Source organism: Stigmatopora argus, chromosome 3 (assembly GCF_051989625.1).
Source record: "Stigmatopora argus isolate UIUO_Sarg chromosome 3, RoL_Sarg_1.0, whole genome shotgun sequence".
In the NCBI taxonomy this organism is placed as follows: Eukaryota; Metazoa; Chordata; class Actinopteri; order Syngnathiformes; family Syngnathidae; genus Stigmatopora; species Stigmatopora argus.
The window spans coordinates 20817085-20830539 of NC_135389.1; the positions used below are offsets into that span (position 1 = coordinate 20817085).

Below are 13455 nucleotides of genomic sequence, written 5' to 3' on the forward strand. Positions count from 1 at the left end.
TTCCAGATAGCTCCACCCCAACAAACCTCGGACACTCGAACGACAAACTGTGATCGGATCGGATCGAACCATGGACAACCATTCGTACAACTACGCGTACAACTTCCCCTCCGACTGCACCCCGCTCACCAATTGCAAGTCCGCCCGCAAACCGGCCGGCTCCACCGTGGTCAACATGGGCCACCTGGGCCAGGAACCCCCTCGAGACTACATCTTCTGGTCTCTGTGCAACACCTTGTACGTCAACTTCTGCTGCTTGGGATTCATGGCTCTTCTCTACTCCATCAAGGTAGGAACGACATTTCCATTGCTTGCGTCTGACCTTTGACCCACGAGGTAAACTTCCAAAAAAACACTAGAAATGATAACTCCCGTCGTGGTAGATACCCAGAAAGTCCATTTCCAGACAAGAAGAAACTATGAAAGGTTTTCAGTCAATGGTTTTCAGTCCCTCCCTAATTAAAGATGGCGGGTGGATTCATGCGGGAGGTTAAAAATGGCGTAATTGCCATGTTCTCCGTGGGCGAGCGCGCAAACGAGAGAAATTAGAGAGGGAAGAAGAAGGCTGGCTTGCTACAAAAGCAAACAGCTGGAATAGACTTGAACCTGAGACGCTTTAGAAGAGCAGTGGTTTCATGATTGGAGACTTTTTGGGGGGGAAAGTCGAAGACCAGGACTGAGTAAGACTGAAGAACAATCTCACTAGTGGTCTTCAATAAAAACTGAATCCCATTTTGGCTTGGGGGTTGATTTATTTTAAAAAAGTAGTGCACGTATTCATGAACATATTCATATTCATGTTAATGTTAATAAATATGAATTTTATCAGTGGTAACCCTAACCATACATTATTTTCCATTTTTTTTCCTGCCACAGGCCCAAAAAGCAATATTGACGTCCCTAACAATTTTTGCTGAAACATTTCAGACACTTGAATGAAAAACATGTTTTAAAACAAAATGACAACTTACAGCTGATTTTCAAAACTCAACCACTTACAATGACTGGAATACACATCACATTTATTTTTATTTACTTACCACTTTATCAACTAAATTACCAAAATTAAAAGTACTTTTTATTTTTTTTTACAGAAAAACAACCCTGAATATAAAATTACTACTATAAGGATTTACTAAGTAATCCATTATAGTAGTGAATAAAGTCAATTTTACTTTAACGGGCCTCACCGAATGGCGTCGAGGTCTGGATTTGGTTCCCCAGGCCTCGAGTTAGACACCGCTACCTCAGCTCATATCCTTTAGCCCAAATGTGTCAAAGTGGCGGCCCGGGGCCCAAATCTGGCCCGCCGCATCATTTTGTGTGGCCCTGGAAAGTAAATCATGAGTGCTGACTTTCTGTTTTAGGATCAAATTAAAATGAAGAGTATAGATGTATATTAAATTTCCTGATTTTGCCCCTTTTAAATCAATCATTGTCATTTTTTAATCATTTTTTTCTGTGTTTTTAGTTCAAAAATCATTTTGTAACATCTAAAAATAAATAAAAAAGCTAAAATAAACATTGTTTTAGATCTATAAAAAAAACTGAATATTCAGGGCTTTTAATCCAGTTCTTTTAATCCATTTATTTTAAAAAATCTAAATATTATATCTAAAATGGTCCGACCCACGTGAAATCAAGTTGACGTTAAAGCGGCTCGCGAACCAACCCGAGTCTGACACCCTTGCTTTAGCCTTTAGCTATCACCCTAATAACCTATTTTTCATCTTAAACTCAGACCTATCCAGTCTGTTGCCAAAACAAAAGTAACCTGAATAATTAATACTTGATTAAACCACAGATATTGTACCTTTGTTGTATTTTTGTTGTTGTTATACTTGTTTTATTCCACCCTGTTCCCAAAGCTCAGTTCAAATAATCATTGTTTCACGTTGCAAGGCCCGAGACCAGAAGACCCAGGGTAACCTGCAATTGGCCCAGGAGTGCTCGGATAAAGCCAAGTGGTACAACATCCTGGCTGCCGGCTGGAATCTGCTCATCCCTCTCCTGGCCGTAGTCCTGCTGGTTCTCCTGCTGATCCACCTGGGCTCCTCCCAAGGCTCCTTCGACTTCCTCGGCGAGGACGGCCTACAGAACTTCTTGAACCTCTTCAACTGGTAGACGGACGGTACCAAATCCCCCATTCCGCTTTTCGGCCAAATTTGATATCACGCGACGCCACGGCGCACTTTGCATTTGCAAGTATTTATTATATTTATGCACCCCCTTATCTACAAAAAAAACTTTATTTGGCTTAAAGGGAAAGACAACACTTCACAGTGCAGAGAATCTTGTTTAAATTCAACTTTTGGAAAAGTGGTTAGCACGTCGGCCTCACAGTTCTGGGATCGAGGGTTCGATCCCAGGTTCGGGCATTCCTGTGTTTTCAGAGATTAATTAGTAAGTTAAATTAAATGTATTTAATGTGATTACATATACTGTAGGCAAAGGCTTGCGTGGGTTTTCTCTGGGTACTTTAGTTTCCTCCCACATCTCAAAAACACATGCTAGGCTAGCTTGGCTAAAAACTCTAGAATTGCCTAACCCTCGCTACGATTGGTTGTCCTTTGTCTCCTCGTGCCCTGTGATTGGCTGGCAACCGTAATTAGCTGGGATAGGCTCCAGCACCCCCATGACCCTTAAGAGATTAGGCGTTATGGAAAATAAATGGGGTAGAATTGTAATGTAAATTAGAAATATTGACCAGTATTTCCAGGAAGTGGCGCACCAACATGGAGGCATAGATTTGATCACTGCTGCTTCTAGTTAAGCCAATCAAATGTGAATGTTCCAGAGTCCCCGCCCTTTTTCCTGAGGTTGCCAATAATGATTATTGCTTGCACCTGTGCTATCAGCGTGCTCACGTTTGAATAAGTAAAGACAAAATGGCTACTATGGTAAGAATTTGGGTTATTTTTGGGGTTTAAACATTATTTGGTCCATTATTAAGATATCTAAGAACCTAACCATTAACATATACTCACATGTGATTAGCAGATGTCTAAGAAATTAGCATTTCAACTGTTTTTCACATGAAAGTCATTCATACAAGGCTAAGTCTTTCCCTTTAACCCAATTCTTTTATTTTGAAAGATCCTTAATCATGATGACAAAGAGTGATTATCAGTATCTTATTATGCAATATTTTTCATCTTCACCGTGTTTGTATTGCATATTATAATCCAAAATTTCAGGGACGAATGAGTAAATCAAATTATTAAACATATTCAATGTGATTACATATACTGTACATTAACTAAAACATAAATGAGTAAATGCATATAACTTTATACTGAAAAATATTGTTAAAAATGCCCACAAAAACAGATATAGATTTGTATTTACATTTTAATGCTCCACTTTACCCTTAAAGTCTTGTAAATCTATCTGGAATATTCTATATGCATCTTTTTTTTCTTTTTCATGAACAAAATAAATATACTGACCGCAGCATTATGCTGGTAAAAATGTTTGAAATCCATTATTATTATTATTTCTTTTTTTTAACTTGATGTTTTTTGCTACATGCATTTCCTTCTTAAATGGGTTGGACTTCATGTAATTGTAAAGGCTGTGTTCTTGTGGTTTTGACAGTGTACTTCCACCCTGCATTTAAACTTGTACTTGCACAGTGCCGAGGAGGTTCTAATTTACAGGCGGGTCCCTTCTAACTCCCCTTTAATCTCCCAAAATATATATATTTAGATTATATGTAAAACTTGCAGAAGTTGGGCCAAACAGCAACATATTTAAATGAAGTTGACTTTTCTCAAAAAGTCTAAGTATTATTGTAATTCTTCATCATTTCCAGTTATTTTTGCCCACTTTTGCAATGGTTTAATATGGGTGTCATCCACTTCCGACCTAGCAAAATTTGGATGTAACCCTCATATTAACCACCTTCTCCCAGTCCGGCCTCTTTATTTAAACTCAGGCAAATGACAGTTTCGGGCCTCCAACATTCTATTTTGCCCTTTTGCGGTGGCTGGGAAAAATTGTTGCAGATGTTTGGCCAGGGGTGAATTACAGGCTTGCAGCTGGCAGGAGGGAGCGGGTTCAAATCTTGCTCCTGGGTGTTATTGGCTAAAGTTTGGGTTAAATATTTGGGACTTGTCGTATTTACATCAGCAAAAAATGTGGGCAATTACACAAATGAACTTGTTTATAAAAAGGAAGTGTAAATCACCCCCACCTAAGTATGTCATATGCAAAGAAGAGCTCTGAAAAAAGTGACATATAGTCCAGAAAATAATAACGATATAATAGTGTGATAATAGGTCATAGTAAGATATTATACTTTATTTAAACAACATTGCGCAGTGGGGCATGACTTCCGGCATCGTCGGCGTTAATGAGGCAACGTGCATTGGCCTCGGGGTCACCATAAAATGTCTTGTTTTTCTTGTTTTTTTGTGTGATTTTTTTTACAAGGCAGCCTATACACATACTTTAAATACTATTCTTCAGACAATAAACTAAGCAACTCATAAATAACAAATTTCAAACCGACAGCTTTTATTTGACTTCCGCTCTCGCTGCCTAATGATGACGCCATTTCCGCTTTTAAACCACTCGTTTGGGCTATGAAAATATTTGAAAAAAAAAACTTTTTCATTTGTCTACCAGTAACCTTCGCGAAAGATTCTACCTTACGATATCTAATCTCATATAGTATATTTATTCAAGCGAACTCGTTTGATGCAGGAATTTTTTTTAATGTAAATGACTAAAGTAATGACAATATGGCACCCAAAAGGCAGCACAATTCAGGTGGAATGACACGAAAAAAGTACGTGAGGAGGCCCGTTCGTAACTCACAGGTGAGTAAAAGTTTGCTGTTAAGCCTTTTTGTTTGTTTTTCAGACTCCACGTGTATTTGTCCCAGTAGAATTGTTATGAGTGGATTTAAAAACGCAGGCACATGAGTCACTCTTTTACTTTGTATTCCCACTTTATTATAATTACCTAACTCGTTAATCACGGTCAATTATGTATACTTACACTATGCTACTGTTCTATTGTATTCAGTAAACGACTTAATGATAATTCATATGTGGCCCGTGTTAAATGACATAATGATAATTCATATGTGGCCCGTGTTAAATGACTTAATGATAATTCATATGTGGCCCGTGTAGTGCCCTCTAGTGTTGTATGCCCAATAAGACATTCAATATTTTTGGAAAATACGTAAAAACATGTCGAGAAGTTACTTACTTGTACAGTAAGAACAAGTAACTCATGGATCCCTTTTCACTGGCTGGAATTGCTTAATTTAACTTCATGTAGATGTTTTTTAAATGAACACACATTTGAAAACTTCATGAGTCTTAATATTTAACCAGAAGATATTTGAATTCTTCCTCTGTTCTACCAATTAGATGAAAGGGCCTATTCATTTAGAGTACCCGTACAAGTGCTCGTATTGTTCATGTGACATTTTTACTTGCACTTTAAATTTCTATTTCAAATTCACAAGATAAGTTGAAATCCATTTTTCCTCATCAACAAGACACCCCAAAACAAGAGAATCTCAAACTAATGAAGTTGGGATCTGTTTAGATGCATCACATGCTTCAAAAAAATGCTGCCTACCTTCTCTTTTTTTAAATTATCATTAGTACTTGACCCATGAGCCCTCCCCCTTGCTGTATATTTATTTAAATATTGACTGGTTGGCCTTTAGTTCAATTTGCAACGCACATACAGTCACGCTCACGCAAATTCCTATGGACTATTTCGAGACTTCGGGGAAGCTAACATGCGTCTCTTTTGGACTGTGGGAGGAAGCTGGAGCCCTTGCAAAAAAATCCATGCAAGCGCAGAAAGAACATGCAAAATCCTCAACATAAATGCAATGAATTGAATGCCTTTATTGTCATTTTACCATTACAATGAGATTTAAAGTTTCACTGTAAAGTGCACACATAAGTACTCAAACTCGATATAATGTATAAAATAACAGCCGTATAAGAATGCATGTATTTGTGTTAATACAGTACATCATTAAGAAAAAGAAAACATAAAACATGATCATTCACGGTCAACTCACAGCACAAGATTTAACAGGGTGTACTTCGTCTGATGGCCACCGGATGGCGACAAAATTTTCGTTTTTAAACTTCTACTGCCAAAGTTCATTATGAAAAACTTAAAAAAATACAGAATCAGGATCAGAATTGTACATATTAACTTTAGATTAAAAAAATTACACCATGATTGCAATTATCAGTTAATGTTCTTCAGCTTCTTTAATAATTATACAAGGGTTGAAAAACAGGGCAGTCGTCTGTTCTGTTCTTGACACACATTTTGGTTTGAAGGAAGTTGTGTCCTCTTATCGATCAAATGCAGCTCAAGGTTACATAACTCCGGCACCCCACAGGCCCACCCTTGCAAAACAAACCCCGCCTACATGCGACACACCCCCACGAAAATGTACTCTCTGCCCTCGTAAATACCTGATGATAGCCATTCCCTGGGTGGGCGTGGCCTCTGTTTTCAGGGCTGGAAGAGCGGATTGGAGCCAAGTGAAGAGAATACATGAGCAAAAGCAAAGAAACCAATCTTTCTTCTTTGCTTTTGCGTCGAGGACAGTGACAACACACCAGACAAGCAACATGAGCAGGTAAATAATCTCTTGTCCTTTCAAGGTCAAACTAAGGCTATTTTCTCAAAATGTGGCATGCAAGACTTCCGATTTTACTTCCCGTAGCTTTTCCCTTCATGCTAAAAAACAATGGAGTTAAGTGTGAGGTTTCATTTTGATGCTCATGCGTGCAAAACTTCCTCTTGTCGTCTTCCTCCCCGCATACGGCGCAGAAACTTTTGCACTTGAGACCCTTGTTCTAATTTTACAACCGACTATATAAAGCCAATGAGTGTTCCATTACCTCCTGTCGCACCCTGTTTTACATTATTTGGTACACCCGCATGACCCGCATTAGGGCCATGTTGACCCAACTAAGAAATGATAGCATTGCTAGCATACACTATTTTCTTTAGTTGTAAAATATTTCTGATATTTATGACGATAAATGATCAAAGCTTCATGTTCCATCTATTATCATAGCTTTTTAACGAGGTTCTGATAATGATAATTGGCTGTCAAGCAGGTTGCCTTTTCACACCCTCTCCTAAGGCCATAACGCCCCCCCCCAAAAAGAAAATCATAACTGTTATTTTTATTCAATTTCTTCCCTTACATAAGATGTTACATAATTTCCCACTGGGACCCTCCTCTGCCAGAGGGTCTGCTTTCCGTTAACCTCCCAAACCAATCCCACCCCCAATAATGTACATCATTCCACGGCTCATGTTACATACATTAGCGGCGGATTTTTGTTGGGATTCTGTGCGTTTGTTGTAGAATTCTTTTTTTTTTTTTTTGGGATTGTAACGAAATCCACATGTTTCCACTTTTTTGGGAACTCCTAAACCTTGTTGAGATAAACTTAATAAATACAATACAAAGCATTAGGTTGTGTATTATTTGGTGGTCCCTCCATAGAAAGTACAGTAATCCCTCGATTAGCGCGTCTTCACTTATTGCAAATTCACCATTTTTGATTTTTTTTTTCTGCTATTAATTTAAATATATATATATTTTTTGAAGTTGATAAAAAATTGAAAATCTTGCTACTACGACTCAGGACTGAAGAAAAAAAATTATAATGGGGTGACCCTACTTTGCGATTTTTCGATTGCTCATTGCCAACTTTCACCACAGTCCACATCTGGATGTAATTGTGCAGACTCGTAAAGTTTCAACATTCTCTAAAAGGGTGAGAAAAACAATATAGGGAAGTAGAAAGACAGGACCTTGCCGGTTTTTCGGGGTCAAATGGTGGTTATTAGCATGTTTTTGTTTTTGTTTGAACTCGCTCATCCTTCAAGCGTTCTTTGTGACGTAAGAAGCGGCGATCAGGAGAACTGCTGTTCGTCAAGCATGTGACGGCTGCGGGGGAGTGGAGATGTTTTACGACCAATTGAAGAAGAACGCAGTTTGAATGTTTTTGTGCAACGTGGAGTGTAAAGAACGGAACAAACTGAAATTAGGGCATTTAGAAGGCAATGTTGTGGTTTAAATAATCAGTTTTTTGTTGTTGTTGTTATCACTGTTGTCATTTGAAAGACGTTTCTCCCTAGTAGTTGTAGATGTCTAATTTATTTGAACTGGGCTCTCGGCATCCCTCCCAGGTTAAATGGATTGGACGTCAGTTAGTGGATTTGAACATCTCTAGATCTCTATTTTTTCATATCTATGTTTTGTAATGGTAATGCATGGTACTAAAAAGTCTTTGTGATGTAGTAAAATTGACTCAGGTTTTGAAACATTTACTTTGCTAAACTTGATCATAAAATCCAAAATATGAATCTGAACATTTTTTCCTAGTGGTTGTCATTTTTTTGCCTCCTATACTTGAATTTATATTTTACAAAAATCCTTAAAGCGAGCATCCAAAGGGTTTTTTTTTTATTCACTGTATGTACTATGTTTTTATTCTTTAGTTGGTTCAATAAAGTTTGTTCATTACATGCAATTCATTTTCAATTAATTCTCTGAAAACATTTCAAATAAGTTCAGTGTCTGTTTTCTCTCTTCTTTACAGGTGTTTGATTACCCAGCAGGAGGTGACCACTTTCATCGAGAAGTGCATGACGGCGGTGGGCAGCAAGGAGCATCATGCCCGCAGCCTGGCACAGGTTCTGGTGGAGGGTGACCACAGGGGGCACTACAGCCACGGCCTGAATCGGATGGGTGAGTCCGTCTCGGGTCGTTTCTGTGTTTTAAAATAAAAATAAACTGCATTTCAGTTGATTTCAATCGGAAAATTGGTTGTGTAGTCAAGGTGGGCTTTCATTAAGTGGAATGCTAGTACGAGGTATCTAAAAAATGAACTTGGGTACGTTTACGTGGACACTTGGATTTTAAAGCCTGATTGGAAAGAAAATTCTTACTTCCACAGCCCATTTGGAATACCGTATTTTCTCCTATATACGCTGTATGATGGCTGAATCCAGGGTACGGCTTATATGCGCATAAATTAGACTTGACATGCACGGAACTGCAAAAAAATAAACCGTATCTTGCGTAAAATGTAGAAAAAAACTCACTTGCTCGCTCAGGGCGCCGCCATTTTACCTAGGGATGACAAACTAGACCGCTATGGACACACTTCCTGGTTGTACTGCTCACCTGACATCCGTTTTGAATGTGTCTACTTGCAGGCCACACCCTTTAGGAATGTCCAATCCAGCAGACGGTGTTTGGATTCATACAGTATCGGTCCCATATGAGAGAAATTGTAAAATTCAACTATTTTAAGGCAATTTTAAAGGTGCGGCTTATATGTGGAGACGGCTAATATGCGAGAAAATACGGTATTATTACCAAATCCAGCCAATTCTTTCAGTAGAAATACGGGAAAAATATGCAATATAACACTCACATTTAAAGTAGAAATGGGTGGAGCGATGGATTCCTGACACTCTTCGGTTTCTTCTTCTAATATTTCCGGTATATTTGATCACTATCGGCATGTCAGAATAATTGTTCTGATGCCCCCAGTGGTCATGAAAACAGCGCAAGCTACTGTAATTTTTAGACGAACGTTCCGATTTAATGGGATTTTGTTCTCATTTTTTGACAGATATGTACGTCAAAGACCTACAGACGGGAGTCTGCGCTAAGGATGGGGAGCCCGTCGTCGATAAGGAGAGTCCCGCTACGGCGCTCGTGAACGGGAAGAACCTGCTGGGGCCCGTGGTGGGGAACTTCTGCATGGATTTGGCTATCAAGAAAGCCAAAGAAGTTGGCATCGGTTGGGTGGTCGCGCATGGTAAGTACGCTTAAAATGAAGAAGAAAAAAAACAAGAAATGTGCAAGTGTTTATGTGACTTTTCTGTTCAAGGCTCAAACCACTATGGCATCGCCGGCCACTACGCCATTCGAGCAATTAAGGAGAACATGATCGTAAGTGAAAAAGATGTCCATCAGCTGTCCTTTTGGCTTTATCTAACAATTGTGACTCGTACGCAGGGAATGTCCTTCACCAACACGTCCCCTCTGGTGGTCCCCACCCGTGGCAGAAAGGTCAGCAAAAATACTCTAGCTCTCCATTTTGTCGTTGTGGTGCCGTTATTGAGCCGAGGTGTTTTTGCAGTGCACCTTGGGCACCAACCCCATCAGCGTCGCGGCGCCGTCCAAAGACGGGGACAGCTTCGTCCTGGACATGGCCACGTCTGCGGTCGCGCTCGGAAAAGTGAGTACGGCAATCCCTCGAATATCGCGGATAATCTAGACCACGTGTCAAAGTGGCGGCCCGGGGGGCCAAATCTGGCCCGCTGCATCATTTTGTGTGTCCCGAGAAAGTAAATCATGAGTGCCGACTTTCTGTTTTAGGATCAAATTAAAATGAACAGTATAGATGTATATTACATTTCCTGATTTTTTTCCCCCTTTTAAAGCAATAATTGTAATTTTTTAATCCATTTTTTTCTGTTTTTAGTTCAAAAATCATTTTGTAAAATCTAAATATATATATATAAAAAAGCTAAAATAAACATTGTTTTACATCTATAAAAACAACTGAATATTCAGGGCTTTTAATCCAGTTCTTTTAATCCATTTATAAAAACAAAAAAATGGAAATATTATATCTAAAATGGTCTGGCCGACGTGAAATCAAGTTGACGTTAAAGCGGCCCGCGAACCAACCCGAGTCTGACACCCTTTATCTAGAGCAGTGGTTCCCAAACTATCTTACCTGACGCCCCCGTTCTTGCTTCCAGTTGACCCGCACGCCCCCCCCCCCCCCCCCCCCCCTCCCACTTCCTCTTTTGCTCATGTGAACTTATTTTATTTTATTGCATTTATTTCTTAGCATTGTTCAGGAAAACAGATCTCTGTTAATAGAAAACGGGTTGGACCGTTGGAGTGACTGCTATAATCATATTTTGCATGTATTTAATGGCAGGTATTTGTTATTTGATTTTATTAATCTTATAATCTATTTAAACATTTTTTTTAGCAGATGATTTCACGCCCCCCTTGAATTCTCTTTACGCCTCCCTAGGGGTGCGCGCCCCCCAGTTTGGGAACCACTTATCTAAACCGTACATGTCCGCAATAAAGCCGCGAAGTAGGATCACCCCTATTCTTACTGCCCTACTAAATTTTTTGCACGCCTATACAGATACAAAACAGCGACGTACTGAAGCCGTGAAGTGGTGAACGATCACCGTACTTTAATTTACACTCTTTAATAATCCCAAAATGAAAATCTTATGTGCTCTTTGGCCCAATGGCAAAAAGAATCATTCTGGCGTCTGTTCCTAGTTTCGCAAAGTCGCATCATAGCATTTGTTGTCTTACAATTTTCTTGGATGCGTACAACAGGTGGAGCTGCACGATCGTCGCGGCGACACCATCCCCGTGGGATGGGGGTGCGACGCTCAGGGCAAGATGACTCCTGACCCTAAGAAAGTTCTGGACGGAGGGGGATTGGTTCCAATTGGCGGCAGCGAGGCCACAGGTCTGCCATTTGAACTGAGCATAGCCATGTTTATCTACATTTAGCTGCTCCAATTGCTATTTGTGACTGGAAAAAGATGGCCTGTTAAGCATTAAACTATTTGTAACTTACTATTGTCCAGGAGGGTACAAAGGTTACGGACTGGGAATGATGGTGGAGATTTTCTGCGGTATCCTGGCCGGCTCAAATTACAGCACACACATCCGATCGTGGAAGGTGACCGACAGTGTTGCCGACCTGGTACGTTGCGCAATCTGTGGTGCATTTTTTTTGCTGAGATTTGTCTCCACTTTTAGTATACAAGATGAAGCGTAGATGTTAAATGCTAATTGGACCTAAGCGGTGTTGCCGTCACCGTTTGCATTGGGTCGTTAAACTCGTAACCGTCGTGTTCGTGGTTCCTCTGTCTGTGTGTGTTTGCGCAGGGTCAGTGTTTCGTGGCGATCAACCCGGAGAACTTTGCTCCCGGGTTCACCGACCGCATGGCGGACCTCTTGGCCATCCAAAGAGGACTAGACCCGGTGAGTGCTCGGGTTCTGAGGCAGGAACGCAAAGATGGATATCCATGCAAAAAAAAGTTTAGAAAATAATCAACACACAGAGAGGATTTTTCAATATTTGTTGGTTTTGCACTGCAGGCTGACCCCGACGCCCCCGTTCTGGCCCCCGGTGATACCGAGAGGACCAACATGGCCAAGTGTGAGAAGTTGGGTGGAATCCCGTACCACATAAATGTGGTCAACCACATGGTAGGAGCAAGTCGTCAAAACATTACTGCAATGAGGACTTTTTTTAAGTAAAAATTAGAAATAATTAAGAAAATAATGGAGGATGAAAATAGCAGTGACTACCCTTAAAATCTTTGTTTTGGTTTATAACACCCCCATCTAGTGGAGATGGAGATAACTGCAAAAAATGCTCATTGATCTAAGTGACACCACATAATGGCTGTAAACATCTCATTTCTCATCTCATTTTCTGAACCGCTTTATCTTCACTAGGCTCGCCGGGGGTGCTGGAGCCTATCCCAGCCGGGCCGCCCCTGTAAACATCAATTGTCCCGTAATTCTATGTTGGCGATTTTCTCCGTCTGATTTCAGAACGACTGCGCCAAGAGGGTGGGCGTTAGTCCCCTGCTGCCCGTCGACAAAATCATTCCAGAGTAGAAGTGACAAGTTGGAGCTTCTCCTTGATACAGCGACCAAGTGAAACTAGTTCTTTCCAAGACGTCTGCAGACAGAATTCATAAAAGTGGTTTAAAAAGGGACTGTATGAAACTAGTTTTTAGTCCAAATTAGTGTGGCTCACACACTAATTGTTACTCTCAGCACAGATTCTGCACATTTATTTTCTTTGGATCCTTTGCATGTCTTTACCTGACCAGTGAGTAAATGAAGACAAGTACATGTACTGTGAAAGTGCCTTTGTTATGCTTTAGACAATCATTTTTAACAGCGTTAAGGAATGTCTTGATAGTGCGTGTATATATAGAAAGAGGTCACTCTACTCATTATTGCCATAACAATTCCAAGTGCCTTATTCCCAAATAAAAGCCATGTTCCACATATATTGGTCCTAAATATCTTGTGTAGGCTGTGTTGCATTGTGTTTTCACCATTTGCAGTGGAACAATAGTAATCAAGCAGCAGGTGCAGTGGCCCAGGTGTTGTAGATTGGACAAACGATAGCAAAAAAAAAACCATCATAGCTAAAAATGGCAGCAGAGGGGCAGACACAGCTAGCTACGTGCTGTTTGTCAGATATTTTGACATATGTAGATTTTTGACAATTATATCGTCTGTGTTTGCCCAATTATTTCAAACGGGCGACAATGCTACAGCTATTTAGATGCTACGAACCGTAGCTAGCTAGCCGCATTAAACAACAGAAAAAAAAGCATGGATGCTACCATGCT

General features: G+C 40.1%; 1 protein-coding gene across 2 annotated transcripts; it reads left to right on the forward strand.

The window, feature by feature from the left end:
- Positions 1–2874: 2874 nt before the first annotated feature.
- Positions 2875–12950, forward strand: LOC144070971 (putative oxidoreductase YjmC). Of its 2 annotated transcripts, none has more exons than XM_077595568.1 (12): positions 2875–2900; positions 6509–6631; positions 8616–8764; positions 9657–9845; positions 9918–9979; positions 10046–10099; positions 10170–10268; positions 11405–11540; positions 11662–11780; positions 11966–12061; positions 12179–12289; positions 12641–12950. In XM_077595568.1, exons 2-12 carry the CDS (start codon positions 6624–6626, stop codon positions 12704–12706), a joined length of 1089 nt encoding a protein of 362 aa, XP_077451694.1. In that variant the 5' UTR covers positions 2875–2900; positions 6509–6623; the 3' UTR covers positions 12707–12950. The 2 variants fall into 2 exon arrangements, with proteins under 2 accessions (XP_077451694.1, XP_077451693.1); XM_077595567.1 differs by lacking the exon at positions 2875–2900 and adding an exon at positions 4585–4823.
- The last annotated feature ends 505 nt before the right edge of the window (positions 12951–13455 follow it).